The sequence below is a fragment of the Pseudorasbora parva genome, chromosome 20 (assembly GCF_024679245.1).
Source record: "Pseudorasbora parva isolate DD20220531a chromosome 20, ASM2467924v1, whole genome shotgun sequence".
Classification (NCBI taxonomy): Eukaryota; Metazoa; Chordata; class Actinopteri; order Cypriniformes; family Gobionidae; genus Pseudorasbora; species Pseudorasbora parva.
In genome coordinates this window covers 28120481-28139188 of record NC_090191.1, presented here as the reverse complement: position 1 = coordinate 28139188, position 18708 = coordinate 28120481, and the positions used below count along the sequence as shown (strand labels likewise).

The following is an 18708-nucleotide window of genomic DNA, read 5'->3' as shown; positions in this document are numbered from 1 at the left end:
CTATAAATATCAAAACAATCACAAACTGCAATCTAGTTCTAAACTATCTTTGTTGCGGGGGGGATACTCTGGGTTCGGGCAAAATTTCAGAGCCTGGAGCCCTCCCCGGACAGCACGCCAAATACGCATAATCTTTACAATTTAATTGATGTAAGTGTGAACTCGTGAATGATGTATATGATGCATGTATGCATATATGTATATGATGCCTTTCTGTGTTTTTAGAGCTTGCGCTCCACTCAGGAGAGTGGCATGGCATCATCTGTGTTTGAGTCAGGAAAGAAGCTGCTTCAGGAGATCACTGAGCCATCTCTGCAACCTGCCAAACAAACGTCATCAATAGAGCAGGATAGGGTATGTGATGTTTCTTGTTTATCATAGACCCTTTGGGATTATATGCCAAATCTTCTATCTGCGCTGCATATGACAATCAATCAATCAATCAATCAATCAATCAATCAATCAATCAATCAATCAATCAATCAATCAATCAATCAATCAATCAATCAACTTTATGATAGCGCTTTTACAATAACTTACAATGATTGTTTCAAAGCAGCTTCACAGTGTTAAACAGGACAATATTGCAACAAAATTTGATTTGGCTGGACAGTCGTTCTGGAGAAAACAGTGATGTTATCAGCTTATTTTAATTTATCATATAGCGACAATGTTGGCAGATCAGTATTATCGTTTATAGAATTAAATAAGACCTAATTAATTAATTTTATTTGTATATTTAGTTGAATAACTTAAATTATAATTTTAGTGTCCCCAACTGAGCAAGCCAAGCCAAGCCAAAGGCGACAGTGGCAAGGAACCAAAACTCCATCAGGGCATGATGAAGAAAAATAAACCGGGGTACTAGTTCTCCTCTAGCCTATTATCAAATAGTGTATGATTATTATTCTGACAACCTTACAGGTCAGAAATTATATTAGATCGGAATATTAAACATTTCTGGGTATCACGCAAGAGACAGGTTTATTGAGAAGTGTAATCGACGTGCCAAAGAGTATGAATATTTGAAAGATCGGAGTCGTCGCACCGGAGATGGGTTTATTGAGGATGATGTGCTGGTGAGGCAAATTCAGTGGAGACACTAACACTAATAATGTGTGTGTGTGTGTGTGTGTGTGTGTGTGTGTGTGTGTGTGTGTGTGTGTGTGTGTGTGTGTGTGTGTTTGATTTCCAGAAGAAGACAGCTTCCATATACGACGAGGAGCCAAGTGAACAGCTACAGATTTTAGAGGCCATTATCATGAAAAACATGCATGCAGAAACATTAGGAAACTATGATGTCACTTCCTGTAACAAAACAGGTACATATTTTCTTATAAATCTCATTTTGCCATATATACAGTTTTACCATTCTAAACTTTGGGTTCACTCTCTCTTTTCTATCTGGACATTTTTAAATAAGACGTTATTTATTGCATCACAATTAGTTAATACTTTACATTTATATAAAACATTGGTCTGGGGAGTCTGCTCTTTATTTTCTACTGCACAAGAGGCGTGATCAACAGGCAGCGACCCATTTCTTCTCTATCTGGCATCATGTTAAACCCACCAATAGCACGCCAGGTGGATAAGATAGTCTGTGATTGGTTCCTGCAAAAGTAAACCCAAACCCTAATATCCTGGATCCTGGAACACGACAGAGGCTGCACCCATGCCCTCACTCAAAACTCTCTCCCAAGCACTGTTCACTCCAGCAGCATCTCGAAGAGATATGAATCACTCTCCATCATTTTTTACACATACACTAAACAATCAGTTAAAACTGTTTAAACTTGAATTATACATGCAGACATTAGGATGAGTTTTAAAAGTCCAATTAGTAATTCGGAGAACTTTACATTTTGCTTTTGAATTTGAAAAATTTGCCGAGGTCCAGCCCTCGTGACCTCGTAGAGTACGACTGTTTGATCAAAAATAGAGTAAAAACAGTAATGTTATGAAATATTATTACAATTTAAAGTTTTCTATTGTAATATATTTTACAACATAATTTATTCATGGCAAAGCTAAATTTTTTAGCATCATTATTTTAGTTTTCAGTGTCTCATGATCCTTCAGAAATAATTCTAATGTGCTGATTTCGTGCACAAGAAACATTTCTTATTATTATCATTATTGTAATTTTTTCAGTGTTTGTTAATTAATAAAAAGTTCATAATAACAGCAAATAGAAATAGAAATCTTTTTACTTATACGTTTGTTCAATTTAATACATCCTTGCTGAATAAAAATACTTTCTTAAAAAATGTTTTACTGACCCCAATTTTTTAAATGATAGTGCATACTTTGAAAATGTGAAGAAATTGTTTTGTAATTTGTTGTACCATTTGTTGCAGGATCTCTTGGATGTGGGCTCACTGGACAGGAAGACCCTGTCATACTCTACATGGTGATTGAAAACAGCCCCCTCAAGCATGCCTTTCAAGAGGGTATAACGCAAATAACACATTAAAGAAAATCTGATTCATTGAACTATCATACACTCATTTTTTGTATTTGTGTGTATGTTTGATAAAGTGATGAAGTTCAAGCAGAAGTCTTGTTTTCTGGAGTTTGTTGTACACATGCTCCAGAAAGCCCTGCTAGAGGATGAGCTGGATCTGGTGTTGCGGTGGGAGCAGGACATCTTGAACTGGCTCAGCAGGTGAGTGTGTGTAAGTTTGGGTCCATATTTGCAATGTGTGTTGGTGTTTTGTGCTACATTTCTTTGCTGTCTGTAATATTGGTAGACGTGACGATGCTCTGTTCGGGCTAAAGAAACTCTTGGGTCTGCCAGGCAAGGAGTCTAAAGAGTTCACAACCTCTGTGATAGCGTACAACACAGAGGTAAGCTTTTGTCACTTAAAATGTGTTAACATAATTTAAAGGGATAGTTCACCCAAAAATGAAAATTACCCCCCCTCCCAAAAAAAATTGACTTTTTTCTTTCAGACGAATACAGTCAGAGTTATAGTAAATCAATCCACTATAAAAGTAATCCACATGGCTCCGGGGGTTAATAAAGGCCTTCTGGAATGAATCGATTGGTTTGTGTAAGAAAAATATCCATATTTAAAACTTTATAAAGTAAAATATCTAGCTTCCGCCAGACAGCCTTCTGTATTCAACTTATGAAGAAAGTGTCCCTGAACTATCCCATTAAATGCCTGCGTTTGCACAGACTACTTATCTCTTTCAGTTTGTAACTGCCATTAAACTACTTTTTTTTTAGGAAAAAAAAGGTGGCACCTTTTGGGGTGATAGGAAGTTGCTACAAAAAAAACTACTGGTTACATTCAAGAGCCAGAACTCTCAAAGGTAAAGCAATATTCAGCCTAGCTTGCACAATATTTAAATATTCCATGTTTAAAATGTATTTTTAAAGTGTACACGAGTGTTTAAAAGTTTTAGGTCGGTATAATTTGTTTAATATTTTTGAATGAAGTCTCTTATGCTCACCAAGGCTGCATTTATCTGATTAAAAATACAGTAAAAAAAATCTGTGATAATTTTTTTTTTTGATTCTTTGATGAATAGAAAGATTTTTTTTAAATTGAAATCTTTGGTAACAACGTAAATGTCTTTCCTGTCACTTTTGATAAAAGTAATACATCCTTGCTGAATTTTTATTTATTTTACTGACTCCAAACTTTTGAAAGGTAGTGTACATGATTACATCTTTCAATCTTTGTCTGTATTTGCTTTTGTGTCTGTCAGAGAGCTCAAAGCTGTGGACATCTTGCTAAATCAACTGACTACTCTTATCAGAAGACATCAGCGTCTCTGGAAGCTGAGGCAGATGCGCTCTGAAGATTCGCTGTGGCGTTGCCATGTCAATCTGAGCCTGGCTCGTGCCCACCTAGGCATACTGAGAAGGAACCTGGGACCATCTCCCCAGCTCTGGTACTCAGATCCAACAGCAAAACTGAATAATGTCTGGGTCTTCGTCTTGTCTGAATATCAAGTCTATTTTTAGTGCTGGGCAATCGATTAATCGTGATTAATTGCATCCAAAGTTTGTGTTTACATAATATATGTGTGTCTACTGTGTATAATTATTATGTATATTTGAATAAACACTCTCAATGTATATAATCGGTTGCTCAGCACTACTATTTTTATATGTCCTGTTAATAACCCTTAGATTTTTGCTCGATTCAAACTTGAGCTTTTTTCTATCCGTTCCAGTTTTAGTCATCTATCGCAGTCTGTCTTTTCTCTCGCTCATTGTGGAATGCTGATTATGTGGAAGAACGTTCCACAGCAAATCAGGCCGCCTGAATTGACTCTTCCACGTCCCAAAAATGTACACCATCTTGGACGCCGTGCTAACAAAAAAAAAGGGAAACGCAAAGTTAAACGTACTAGTCAAGGTGGGTTAAAGTCTTTTTAGCTTGACAGGTTCAGTGTTGCATGTTCCTTCAGGAATCATTCTAATATGCTGATTTGGTGGTCAAGGGAACATTTGTAAATAGTTGTGCTGCTTAATGTTTTTGTGGTATCCGTGATAGATTTTTTGTAACATTATAAATGTCTTTACAGTCAGTTTTTGATTAATAATTAACTTTTGTATTAATTTCTTTAAAAAATCTTACTGACCCCAAACTTACATTACACGTAGATGCAGTAAAGGATTGTCATGCTTTCCTCTACTTCCTCAGGAGCACCAAACACCAGTGATGAGGAGTTGAATTCTGCAGACAGTGAAGTGGAAGGTGAAGTGGACTCACACAGCCACAAGCCTGAAGATGAAGATGCTCCTGCTGATCAAACCACCTATCATTTACTGGACACACTTGACAAAGCCTCTATATACTTGCGCAGGGCTATGGTAAATGCAGTTTCATTTTAATAGGCTTAATTTGATTTACTCTTTATCTTGTGATTCTATCAACGGCATCTCTTATTTTTTTAATATCAGGTGTTAGCACATCGCTGGAGTCACTGGACAACTTTACAGTGGTCGTGTCGAACTCTGTGGGACCAAACCAGCACACTGGCTCTGATGATAGAGCGAGCCCAAGGCCCTGATGCCCATGCCCGACAGCTGACGATGGAGAAGCTGTATACAGTGATCACTCCTCTACTGGTGCTGGCATCAGATCTTCTCATGGACATGATGGAGAAGCTTAAGGTTAATTGTCATCACCTCCAGAACAGCGGTTCTTAACCTTTTTGATTTGAAGGCCCACTATCCAAGGTCCCCGACACAATATAATATTCACTTTACTATATACATTAAAAAAAGAGTGTCAATACAGGTACATTAATTAACCACAATGCATTTTATTTTTAGTTTAGTAAGAATTAAAATTCATATGAATTAATATTATATATATATATATATATATATATATATATATATATATATATATATATATTTAATATTATATTATATAATAATTAATTATATATTATATTATCTAAACAATAATTAATTATTATATTAATTATAATTCAAATGCACATGCATGTGTTGATTTAAGATGAATCCTTTTACAAATGGCTTGCATGAAAAAAACACATGCCGTTATGCACAATTATTACAGCTCTCTGGATTACCTGATTCTGATTGACAATTTAAAGTTATCTGACATAGCTGTTTTTTTTATTGTTTTTTTTATTCTCTAGCTGTGGAATGTTTATGATGATGAAGATGGGGAGCTTGAGGCCAGCTTGTACTTCTCTGCTCCAATGGATGATGGGTCAGTGATAGATCTGCGCTGGCTTAGGACTGTTGTTCTGCACACATTAGAGCTTCTCTACTACCAGGCCAAGTGGGAGAAACTTGCCCACCTTGCACTACTTTTCAACACATACACTAGGTACATACACATATAACTCACCGATGCTGGCAGCATTAGTTTGTGTACTTGCTGAAAGTATACAAGTAACTAAAAATGTTATGAAATATATTCCTCTCACAAAAGAGTAGCTATTGAAATACAATGCGTCATGGGTTTCAGGGAGCGCTACTCTCACATGGTAACACCTGTTCTGGTGCATGCACAGAGGAGGCTATTGGACAGGATAAGCTTTTTCAATGGCCCTCCAGCCCCTCAACCTCACTTCACCTACACTGAGATGATCTCTGGAGAGAAGGTAGGCAGAAATGATCACATACACATTATTCTGATTAACTTGGGCAGAAATGTTTTAATCCAAACCTTTGAAATGAATATTCCAGATGTGCATCCATTAAAATGGGTAAAATGTCTAAGTTTTGTGACTGATGTCCATAGGTGACCTGCAGGAATTATGCAAGCAGACAGTTGCTGATTCCTTGTGAAGAAGGTCAGATTATGATTACTGCGAATAATACTGACGCAGAGCCTAAGGAACTTGCAGGTACAGACTATAGAAAAGGGTTGCCAGATTTTCTGATTAATTGTGTGTGTTTTGCGTGTCACATTTGGGCCATGTATAATGGTTTGTATTTCTTTTTTAAAAAGACCATATTTAAGTCTTGTGTGTTTTATAATTATTTTCATATTTATTGCAGATTTGAAGAGAGCCATGTTTCTGGTGTGTGTACCGTTGGATGTGGAGGACACACTGCAGTGTTTCAGAGAGACTCTGGAGAGGAAACATCACACACTGCTGGCCTTTCAGCACAGCCGAACTCTACTCATGCTGCTGCTGGCTGACACACAGCACTGTAAGTCTGACCTAACGTTTATTCAGCATGGATGCATTCTATGGATCAAAAGTTACAGCAAATACATTTATAATTTATATTCCTCAAAAAATCATGATTAAAATGTTTCATGGTTTCCGCAAAAATATTGTTTTCAACATTGATAGTAATAAGAAGTGTTTATGAGCAACAAATTAGCATATATTAGAAGGATTTCTGAAGGATAATGTGACACTGAAGACTGGATTAATGACAGCTTTACCATCACAGGAATAAATAATATTAAAATATATTAAAACAAGAAAACAGTTATTTTAAATTGTAACAATATTTTACAATATAAATTTTTTACTGTATTTTATATCAAATAAACCAGCCTTAGTGGGTGAGCATATGAGATTTCTTTCAAAAACATTTTAAAAAATCTTACTGACCCTAAAACTTGAACATCAGAACCATTCAATATTTAGGCCATGGAAAAAAAGTTGTTTTTTAGAATAGTGATTTAAATTTTTTAGTAAAATAAGGTCTGCAGTGAACATTACTTTAGGGTTAAATCTAAGAGCTCTCTTACCCCTCCATAGACAGCAATTTAATTAACACTTTCAAGTGTTCTATTCAGAAAGGCAGTAAAGACATCATTCAAATTGTCCATGTGACCCCAGTGGTTCAACCTTAATTTTATGAAGTGACGAGAACGAACAAAAATGTTCGTTCACGTATGTTGGCCAGCTCCTGCATTAGCATCACACGCATGGGTCGGCCAGTGGTAAGCCAGTGTTCTGGCGTAGCTCTGGCATTACACAAAAGCACTGGACTGTATTTACTACGTCAACAGCGAAAGGAGATAGATGTGAAGACATTTTTGAATAAAGTCATTATTTTTGTTTGTTTTTTGCACACAAAAAGTATTCTTGTTGCTTCATAAAATTAAGGTTGAACCACTGAAGTCACATGGACGATTGTATCAATGTCTTTCCTACCTTTCTGGGCCTTGAAAGTGTTAATTAGGTTGTTTCTATGAAGAGGTCAGAGAGCTCTTGGAGAATAAATATCTTAATTTGTGTTCCGAAGATGAACTAAAGTCTTATGGGTTTGGAACGACATGAGGGTGAGTAATTACTGACAGAATTATAATTTTTGGGGGAAACTAAACCTTTAATCAGAGTTTCACATTAAATGATACATAAATTAGAAAAAGTTGTAACTGCATGTACTGCATAACTTATTTTACTTCTAAATAAGTAAAAAAACGCTATTTTAAAAATATTTTTGGTAACCATGGCATTCTAATTCGTATATGTGTTTTAGGACTTCAAACTAAAAAACTCTTCTATTTTGTTTGCACTTTAAATCACACCCTTTATTTGTGGCCTCAGCGTATGTTGAAGTGCCATTCTCTAAAGAGACCAGCGGGATTCTGCAGGGGAAAGTGGAATTCAGCATAGCAGCAAGCAACCAGACAGGTGTCAGCCCTCCAGATCTGTCCACAGAAGACTTCAGCTCTTTGGGCTCCATCTACAGCACCACCCTGCCTCCATCGCAGCTCCAGACTGTCTTCTCCTCCTACAACAATGCAATCAGTGAGAACCGATTTGAACTCTTAACATATTACAAGCTGAATTTGTTCATGAACAAGCTTTTCCAGTACAGATATGTTGTGTTGTTGTTATGTTTCATGCAGAATATCTTCAAGCAAATAAGAACAACTCCCTCCAGGTGCAAGCACTCCATGACCTTGGAAACCTGCATTTCCACAATGGAAATCGAAAGTATGATGTGTCCTTTGCATTGTTTTTCTGCTTTGTTTATTAGTTTGAGCCGTTGCATACTGTTTATGTTTACACCAACCATTCAAAAGGTTGGGGTTGGCAAGATTTTAATATGTTTTTGAAAGACGTCTATTTTCTTCACCACGGCTGCATTTATTCAATAAAAAACATTATTATGAAATATTATTACAATTCGAAATAACTGTTTTCTGTAAAATTGTATTTATTTTTGTGATGTCAAATCTGCATTTTCTGCATCATTACTCCACTCTCCAGTGTCACATGATCCTTTAGAATTCATTCTAATATGCTGATTTAGAAAAGATGCTGAAAAATTTCTTATTATCAACCTTGAAACCCTTTGAGCTTTGAGCTAATATTTTTGTTAAACCTTGATACTTTGATACTTTTCTTTAATATTCTTTAAAACTACACTGTGTAACTTTTTTAGTTTATTCTTAGCTAAAAACACTTAGTTCTTTCAAAAATATATGTGCACATTAATGTATATTTACTTATTTCAAGTAATAAAGTATTCTCTTAAGTTTATAATATGCCATTGAAAATCCATACGGGTGAGGGGTTCGAATGACGGTCGCCATGTTGCCCCTCCATTTTGAAAGTACATTAGCCAAAGAGGGACATACTCGTACATTCAAGATTCGCTTTTCGCGTTTTAACACTCGGTGGCACTCACTGACGAGGTCGAACTGGAAGCCATGTTAATCTTGGACTAAATCGGCCACCGTAGGAGTTAAAACGAAATCGGAATTGAGAGGAACAGAAACTAATATTCACTGGATTTTCATATACCTTTACACCGCTAGATGGGGGAAATATCACACAGTGTAGCTTTAATGAATAAAAAGTTCAAAAGGATTAATAGAATTTAATGATATTTTTTAATTACTAAATAAAAGTATTAACTTCTTAAAAAAAACAAAAAACTTTTGAACATTAATGAGGTAATCGAATGTTTTGCATATACACTGTAAGTGCATCTTTTATTAGTGTGTTTGTATGTTTGTGTATAGATCTGCACACTTTTTCTGGAGTAAGGCTCTGGACTGTGCTCTGCAAAGCTCTGGAGTTCTGGAATCTTGGGATGGTGACTCATGGGGTTCCAGCTCCTCTCAGGAAACCCTGCGGCATGCTGGGATATGGGGTTGTCTCCAGGGAGCGTTGCTTTCTGCCAAGATTGCACAGTGAGTGAGAAACCATAAAGTGTTTTTGTGACAGTGCTCCTTTACAGCAGTAAGATTTCTCTTCTATTGACAGGCACATCCTGACTTCCAACATCAACCAGCGCACAAAATGCTGCCTTCTCTCTGCCAAACTCTTCAAGGTCAGAATTGAGTTACTGAAATGTTCTTACAGTTGTTAAAGGACCTCTGTTTTTGTAACTAAGCCAACACAAAAACTTTACTAAGATCATGTGCTTTGCAGTGCCTACTGATGGCCTCTATGCCCCATCCGATGACAGACCTGTCATACTCCACATACTCTGTGGAGACGGAGCTGATCCCAGGCATCGACCTCTTCTCTGAGCCGGATCGGGGGAATCTTGGCACCACAGTTGCCAGTTTGTCTTTTCTCTGCCACTGGCTATATATCTCAGGACACCTTCTCAAAGTACTAGAGCTATACTTTCATTAAGAGCAGCTTTTGTGCATTTAATGTCTGATCCATCTTAATATTCACCACCTTTCATACTGCTTATTTCAGTCGCTTCCTGTTCTGGCTCTGTACCTGTATATTGCCCGAACGGTGTGTCGGAATCCACACCTTACTGTCAGATGCAGAATCCTGAAGGTTTTAAAGACTTTTTTTGTCTTTCTGTTATTCTTGTATGTATTGAAAATCTGCATTGCAGTAAGTTTTGATCACATGTTTTGTATGTATACAGATAAAGGTATTGACAGAATTAGGGGCCTTCACTCAAGCTGTTAAAGAACTCAGTAGTCTCACATTTGGCGAGGAAATCCCTGTGCCTCATGGATGCTACCACAGAGTGGAGAAGCCGTCTTGGGTAAAACACCATAAACAATATAGAGAATGTTTAGCTTAAATATATATTTAGACATGCAGTCATCTTCTGTATAGTGAAGTGTTCAGCTGCCTTGTCTTGATAAAGGAACTGATTTGAAGCTTTCAGAGAAAAAAAACTTTCAGAGATAATCAAGAGAAAAGGCTTCTTGAATATCTTTAAAACATATTCAGGTTTTTTTTTGTATGTTTTTTTTTAATCAACTTTTTCTGCTCTTTACACAACATTAAATGTCTGTTCAATAGTTTGAGGTTAGTAAGAATATTTTTTTAAGAAATTATTATTTTTATTCAGCAAGGCTGGTAAAAAATTACAGTGAAGACTTTCACATTATTACAAATTTTTTTTTTTTTTTAAATAAATGCTGTTTCTAAAATGCTAGTCCTACAAAATCTATATACGTTATGTATAACATAATATGTTTTTTGTTTGCAACATTGATAATAAGAAGAAATATTTCTTGAGCAGCAAATCAAAAATTCAGCTTTGCAGTCACAGGAATAAATTATGTTTTAAATATATTCAAACAAACACATTTTAAATTAAAATGTTTCACAAATTAAATCAAAAGCTGTTTACTGCATTTTTGATCAAATTAATGTAGCCTTGGTGAGATTGAGAGACTTCTTACAAAAACATTTAAAGGGATCCCATGGTGTTGAGACTTGTATGGCTTAATATAACATAAATGATGTCTCTTACTGAATTATGTAGTAGAAAACCCATGAAAGATCTACATTATTTAAAAAATCGATTTTATATTTGGACCATGGGCGGCGCCATTTTGTTTGCGTTCTAGGTTGATGACGTAGTGGTTGCACTCCTCAATCTGCTGGCGTTACCCGTAGCTATTTTTACCACAATGCAACTCGAAAATTGTTTCAGAGTTAAACAAAACCAATGAATTGCTTTGTAATTGTACTTAAAACACACTCAAACATACATGTGCACACAAACTCACCTACACAAGTCACAAACAGATCAGCGGGCGGGCATACACACCTGAGAGACTGCGCTGTCTTAATCGAGATGTTGGGCTGCTCAGTCTACACGACAGGGGCTGAATCTGAAATCGACCCCCTATACCCTGAAATAGGGCATTATTTGAAGGGACGGCCATTTGTAGTGTTGTCCGACATCATAGTGGACATGTTGGAGTGCAGTCATTCAGTCTCACGTTGCACCGCAATAACGAGTGTACAGCCGATTTACAAACAGCTGTCCGACTTCACGCACCCAAACATACGTGCACACAAACTCTCTCTCTCACACAGACTCACACACACCCCAACAGATCGTCGCGAACACACACACACACACACACACACACACCCCAACAGATCGGCGCGAACACACACACACCCCAACAGATCGGCTCGAATTACACACACACACGCACACGCACTGCGTGCGCGCATACATAACCCTCAATCCGTTGATATCATAGATAGACTTGATATGCAGTAGATTAACTGTAATGCCTAATGTATCCAGCAGAGGGAAATATCTAGGTAGGACGATGGGATAAGTTAACGTGACGAGGAAGAGAGGCAGGATGTTTTGGTGATGATGGATTGGTGTGTGCATTAAAGTTTGAGCACAAGCTCAGTGAATTAACCTCAATCTTTAAACTTTCACTTTTAAGACACAACATTCGCTACTGTTGTTCACTAATACAACTTGAAGGAGTGAATGAAGACGAGTGCGTGAAGTCGGACAGCTGTTTGTAAATCGGCTGTACACTCGTTATTGCGGTGCAACGTGAGACTGAATGACTGCACTCGAACATGTCCACTATGGTGTCGGACAACACTACAAATGGCCGTCGCTTCAAATAATGCCCTATTTCAGGGTATAGGGGGTCGATTTCAGATTCAGCCCCTGTCGTGGAGACTGAGCAGCCCAACATCTCGATTGAGACAGCGCAGTCTCTCAAGTGTGTGTGCCCGCCCGCCGATCTGTTTGTGACTTGTGTAGGTGAGTTTGTGTGCACATGTATGTTTGAGTGTGTTTTAAGTATAATTACAAAGGAATTCATTGGTTTTGTTTAACTCTGAAACAATTTTCGAGTTGCGTTGTGGTAAAAATAGCTATGGGTAATGCCAGCTGATTGAGGAGTGCAACCACTCTACGTCATCAACCTAGAACGCAAACAAAATGGCGCCGCCCATGGTCCAAATATAAAATCGATTTTTTAAATAATGTAGATCTTTCATGGGTTTTCTACTACATATTTCAGTAAGAGACATTGTTTATGTTATATTAAACCATACAAGTCTCAACACCATGGGATCCCTTTAAAGGCCTTACTGACCCCAAACTTTTGAATGCTATGCATAAAGTATAGTAATTGTTACATTATCGTTTTTTATGTCTTGACATTTAAAACATTTAAGCACATTAAACCCTACAGGCAAAGGAAACATTTACTGAAGGGAAACCCCTGTTGGATCCTTCCAATCTTCAAGTAAGTTCACAGCTGTATTGTTCACAAAGATTATCATCATTTACAACATACTGTAATGTTGAATATGAATATAATGCTTTATGTGATCCCTTTCTTAGGTTCTGGAAGAAGTGGTGAATAGGAGGCCAAGTAAAGACATTATGGCTCTTTATGGCTCAAGATTCACCAGAAGGCTCCTGATGGCCAGAGTTAATCTCATCTTGGCTATATGTAGTACTATACAAGACCTGCCTGAGCCACCGCCACCGCCACCAGGTATCATTCCATTACTTGTTTGTTATAGGTTATCCAGATTATCAATCTACATAACACCATACTGAATTATTTAATTTAACCCACAGAGTCGGAATCTCAGGAGAAAAGCTCTAGTACTCCCTGTTTGCCTGATGCCTCCAGCAATGACGAAGCAAAGGGTCTCCAGCTCAGTGCCAGGGCACTCACATTAGGGGAAGTCAAGGTGCAATTTAACTTCATTGTATGACGTTAAAGCTATCCAGCTATCCCTTCTGTTAAATTGTTCTTCCAGATCTAGGCTTAGAAGAATGTTTCAACATAATTTGATCCTGTTGCAAAAATGACTATGAAGTATGACATCATAAACTCAAATATGCAGTAAAAAATTCTACCAAATGCCAAGAAAATTACGGACAAAGTTAACATGATGTCTCTCTATTGCCCTGTCCAGGCCATACTCCTAAAAGAAGCACATGCTCTGGTTAGTCCTGAACTCTTCACCCCATATCCGCTGAACATCGATCCTGAAGAAATGGAGCTGGCAGTGGAGATCAGACTGTTAATGTCCAATATCAACATGCAGCAGGGCAGAATGGCTGCCAGGTAGTGCAGAATTATAAATCATGAGGAAGAGTGCACGTTTATAGTCGTGTGGGTGTACACAATACTGTTACAAAATTTAGAGTCATTACAATTTTCTACATAAATGTATTAAGCAAGGAGGCATTATATTGATAAAAAATTACAGTAAAGGCATACACCGATCAAGCATTACATTATGACTGGTAAAGTGAATAACACTGATTTTGGTACTGATTCAGGGCACCTGTTTGTGGGTGGGTTATATTAGGCAACAATTGAACATTTTGTCCTCAAAGTTGATGTGTTAGGACTTCGAAGCAGGAAAAATAGGCAAGCGTAAGGATTTGAGCGCACTAGGATGCACTATAGGAAAAGGGAAAGCCGGTGGAGGCAGTGTGATGCTTGGGGCAATGTTCTGCTGGGAAACCTTGGGTCCTGCCATCCATGTGGATGTTACTTTGACATGTACCACCTAACTAAGCATTGTTGCAAACTATGTACACCCTTTCATAGAAACGGTATTCCCTGGTGGCTGTAGCCTCTTTCAACAATATAATGTGTCCTGCCCCTGCCACTGGTTCAGAAATGGTTTGAGGAGCACGAGTTTGAGGTGTTGACTTGGCCTCCAAATTCCCCAGATCTCCATCCAATCGAGCATCTGTGGGATGTGCAGAACAAACAAGTTCGATCAATGGAGGCCCCTCCTTGCAACGTACAGGACTTAAAGGATCTGCTGCTAATATATTGGTGCCAGAGACCACAGCACAAATGTATATCTCAAATAAATGCTGTTCTCTTCCCCAAAGAAACCTGACATAAATGTATCAAGGTTTTTACTAAAACATTTAGCAGGCCAACATTAATTCAGCATTAAAAAACCTAACCAACCCCAAACTTTTGAACAGTAGTATATGTGCCTGGGGATGCATGTATGTCTGGACGATTGAATCTACTAAAAATCTAAACATTTTTCATTTCTATTGTAGTGCAGATATGTCAGTGTCTACTTTGAGGCTCCTTCAGAGTTCTCTTGTGTTTCAAAATGATTTCCGCCCACTGCCTCCTCCTAAACCACCTTCCTCTGCTCTCAGACGACCCAGAGCCAAAGCATATCAGGTAATGATCAATCTCTGATTTACTTACATAAATTCAGTACTTAACTCAGATCTTATGTCTCTCATGTTCTAAGGACAGATTCAGTTTTATTAAAAAAAGACAAAGACAAATCTTTCACAGAAGTTCTATCATTTTTTTCTCAACAGACAAGCTCCCGGGATGCAAAGTCTGCTCTTGATCTCCATACCGGAGATCTTCCAGAAGAAGTGGAAGCGAGAGAACGCATGGATCCCCTTTTCTGGCTGCGTTGTAGGCTCGCAGTGGTTCGCTCCCTCGTAGGCCATATCCCTGGAACTGCAATCTACTCTGGTTAGCTTCTCTGCAAAGCTTAATGTGGTGGAAATATTGTTGGATGGTGTTTGTTGATGTTTCTTACACATGTTTGTGCAGGTACAGACAGTAGTGCAGAGGCGCTCCGGCTGCTGAAAGAGGGTCTGGCGGAGGCAGAGACCTGGGGAGACCCTGACACTAAAGCCCTCCTGCTCCTACAAGGCGTCCAACTCAACACACACCGCGGCAGACACAGAGAAGACAGTACGGCCATGCTACAGGTCAGTAGTTAGTTATGACAGTTGATCGTGATTTAGTGCTATTTGACCTTAACTTTACTGTTTCTGTTGGCATCACATGTGTATCTGTTTAGGAAATTGTGAGCTTGCTGTCTGGGCGTAGCGCTTTATCTCTGCGCTCTCAAATGACTCTAGCTGAGGCTGCGTTATTACTTAGTGAACTGAGAGGAACAGGAAGCCAGACTCTCCACTTGCTCACACAGAAACTACTGCAGCAACAGGTTTTGTACACTTTTATGCATTTGAGTGTTTTTTGAAACTAGATGCAAGAGAATATATTTATGTGAAATTACCATTTGTTGTTATCTAAAATGTGTTTGGACAGCAAAGATATGGTAAAGATAATACAGCTCCCAGATCACATGGTCATACTGAACATACAAGAACAAAAATATCACATGCATGCGTTTTACATATTTTGAAGTGGTAATATTATTCTTTGTTTTCAGCTATGTGCCACAGGAGAGTCTATAGATGTCAAAAAAGGAGGCAAGGTGGAACTACGAGGGGGCCTAAAGAATATTTATCTTCCACAGCTTCCCCTGCTTGCCAGGACAACCATGCGGATTGGTATGACAACAACAATAAGGCAGCTCAGTATGAATATTACTGTAACATTCTGGTTAGGTGTTTGTTCTAAACCAATAAACCTAAAGGTGATAATACACGGGGCAACTTTTTTGAGTAATATTGCTGGGCAATGTTGCTGAGCGATGTTGCTTGGGCACTTTCCCATTGAGACTGTGCAACAAATTTCTATCTGTATACTTTAGATTGGTCGTGGGCCCTGTGTCTCACCTGGTTGCCTGTTGACAGCAACATTACCCAGCAACATTGCTTAAACCTTAAGTATTAAACTCATGCTGCAGTTAATTCAGCCAGAACTGCTTAATGTATATTAACTTGTATGTTTTTTTGTTTTTTGCTTTGTTTTTGTTTCTTGCTTTATTTTGTTTTGTTTTTGTTTTGGATGAATACACATAATTATCCTATTGACTTATATTGAAAGAATGTTCAGAATCCCAAATATGTCAAATTTGAGTACTACATTTTGTTTGTTCTTCTTTCTTAAATAATTTTGCATACTAAGCTGTTATTGGTCTTTTCTTCGTTAAAACTTTAAAACAATTATTTTTCTAAGCATGGGTATTTCCTTCTAAAAGTTAAAAAGTTTGTCAATGAGCAAAGTTAGTTTGTACTACAATTTTGAAGGCTTACATTGTATTTGTTATGCTGTGAATTGATTCTTTCTGTTCCAGGTCACTGTTTAGCATTCCAGGCCTTGTCAAGTTCTTCTGAGGGAGGTGAGGAGCCCTGGAGGCCGTTAATATTTGCTCAAGAAGTTCTGAAGTCTGCACTTAGCATCTCTCAGGCCTCTGCCAACAGAGACCGCCAGCTGGAGGCTGATATCCTCTACTGCACAGGTGATCAATAGGGAGTATTCTTTAAAATGGCCTCTAATCTTGTGAACCAGTTGTGGATGGTTGATCATTTGTGTCTGCAGGAGTGGTGGGTAGAAATCTCATTTCCATGCAAAAATCTGGTCCCCAGGAAGTCCTAGAGGCCTTTTTTGGGTGTTTAACCACATTTAAGCACACTCATGGCCAAAGCTTGCGGTAAGTTTCTTAACTAAAGCCCAAAGTGTCCTTTGGTTATCCCCATTCCGCAATGTTTTGCGCACTGTCCGTGTGGAGCCCAATTTCTGTGTTCGCGCAGATGGTGCGCATACAACAGGTCATGTGTGAGTGACTTGAGCCAGGATTTGAACCAGATATTAAATACCTATTAGAATATTAGAACCTCATTGTGTAAGAAACATGAGGAGAACAAAATTCAACAGCAAACAGTCCAACCGTCAGAATCAACCGTAAGAATGTTGATATAGTGACTTAAATGGAGCACAACAAGTTTAAAGATATTTTTTTGTAGTTTTTGCCTTTTGTTATGATTGGACAGTATGCAGACAGGACTCTTAAAACAAGACATTGTTTTGTATGTGTGCGTTTCAGGTTGGCACATAGGTGTTACCTGGAAATGGCATCGATATACTTGCAAGAGTTTGCGCAGATTACCCCTCCCCCTGGACATCTGACTCCTCCCCCATCACCAACACCTGATGTGACCGGCAAGGTGCTGTGAAATGTGTTTGGGTATAACAGCAGAGTTATTTATTAATATTGTAATAATCTATGTACACGTGTGTGTGATTTTTCTCAGGAAACAGTCAGAGAAACCTGCCTATTGCTCTGCTGGATTTGTTTGAAAATAGCTTTAAAGGTCTGTATTTACATCATCCATGTATCTGTATGGAGTGTGTTCAATATAAATTATTCAGTAACACTTTACAATACGTTTTCATTAGTTAACATATCCTTTTGCTTTATAGACCTCAGAAGTTGTTGGCAAATTTGGCAAATCGCATGGATTCACCGGAGTAACTGAAGGCCCTGTCACCCTTTCTTCAATAAAAGCCCTGCCTGACTTTGCATTGAATGATCTTTTTCACCCCTGTGGTAACCTTTAACCCCAAATAACAGTTTTTCATTAGACATAGGATTTTTTTTGAGTACTATATTGGATTCTTTTATGATTTACCCCAAAAGTTTGGGGTTGGTAAGATGTTTTTTTAAGTCTCATAATATACACCAAGGTTTCATTTATTTGATTAAAAATACAGAATTTTTTTATGAAATATTACTATTTTAAATAACTGTTTTCTATTTTAATATATTGTAAAATGTACATTATTCCTTTGATGGCCAAACTGTATTTTCCCCATCATTACTCCAGTCTTTAGTGTCACATGATCTTTCCGAAATCATTATAATATGATGATTTGCTGTTCAGAAAACATTTCTTATTATTATCAATGTCAAAAAACAATGCTTAATATTTTTGTGGAACCTTGATACATTTCTTTTGATGAATAGAACATTGAAAATAACAGCATTTATTTAAATGATACATCATTTGTAATATTATAAACTGACACTTTTAATCAATTTAATGCATCTTTGCTGAATATAAGTATTAATTTCTTGCTGATCTCATTGGCAGGGGGGCTAGGAAACCTTGAGAATTGTATACCTAGTCCTGAAGCATTTATGGATGTAGAGCGTGAGATACACACCAGGAATTGCCCTCAGCTGACCTGGGTTCATATGTCCCGCTACTACATGCACTTAATCAACCTTCTACAGGTCTCCTCACAACCAGGTACAACACAAGTAATTCTATTAAACTAGGTTATTCAATTCATTAATCAATCAGTAAATCTACCC

General features: G+C 37.7%; 1 protein-coding gene across 1 annotated transcript in view; it reads left to right on the top strand.

The window, feature by feature from the left end:
• Positions 1-18708, top strand: part of cfap54 (cilia and flagella associated protein 54) — a 30828-nt gene that overhangs the window by 9750 nt on the left and 2370 nt on the right. Inside the window, exons 28-63 of the mRNA XM_067427396.1 lie at positions 226-354; positions 1196-1322; positions 2361-2453; positions 2542-2668; positions 2754-2850; positions 3236-3321; positions 3721-3906; positions 4192-4376; positions 4665-4834; positions 4925-5137; positions 5635-5828; positions 5970-6105; positions 6246-6351; positions 6506-6661; positions 8020-8223; positions 8325-8412; positions 9447-9617; positions 9691-9757; positions 9859-10044; positions 10138-10224; positions 10319-10441; positions 12873-12926; positions 13025-13181; positions 13268-13383; positions 13612-13763; positions 14729-14858; positions 15005-15167; positions 15249-15409; positions 15502-15648; positions 15877-15997; positions 16687-16851; positions 16932-17043; positions 17437-17557; positions 17645-17704; positions 17814-17940; positions 18485-18643. Of these exons, the coding sequence (XP_067283497.1) occupies positions 226-354; positions 1196-1322; positions 2361-2453; positions 2542-2668; positions 2754-2850; positions 3236-3321; positions 3721-3906; positions 4192-4376; positions 4665-4834; positions 4925-5137; positions 5635-5828; positions 5970-6105; positions 6246-6351; positions 6506-6661; positions 8020-8223; positions 8325-8412; positions 9447-9617; positions 9691-9757; positions 9859-10044; positions 10138-10224; positions 10319-10441; positions 12873-12926; positions 13025-13181; positions 13268-13383; positions 13612-13763; positions 14729-14858; positions 15005-15167; positions 15249-15409; positions 15502-15648; positions 15877-15997; positions 16687-16851; positions 16932-17043; positions 17437-17557; positions 17645-17704; positions 17814-17940; positions 18485-18643 (4876 nt within the window). The remainder of the gene's footprint in view (positions 1-225; positions 355-1195; positions 1323-2360; positions 2454-2541; positions 2669-2753; positions 2851-3235; positions 3322-3720; positions 3907-4191; positions 4377-4664; positions 4835-4924; positions 5138-5634; positions 5829-5969; positions 6106-6245; positions 6352-6505; positions 6662-8019; positions 8224-8324; positions 8413-9446; positions 9618-9690; positions 9758-9858; positions 10045-10137; positions 10225-10318; positions 10442-12872; positions 12927-13024; positions 13182-13267; positions 13384-13611; positions 13764-14728; positions 14859-15004; positions 15168-15248; positions 15410-15501; positions 15649-15876; positions 15998-16686; positions 16852-16931; positions 17044-17436; positions 17558-17644; positions 17705-17813; positions 17941-18484; positions 18644-18708) is intronic.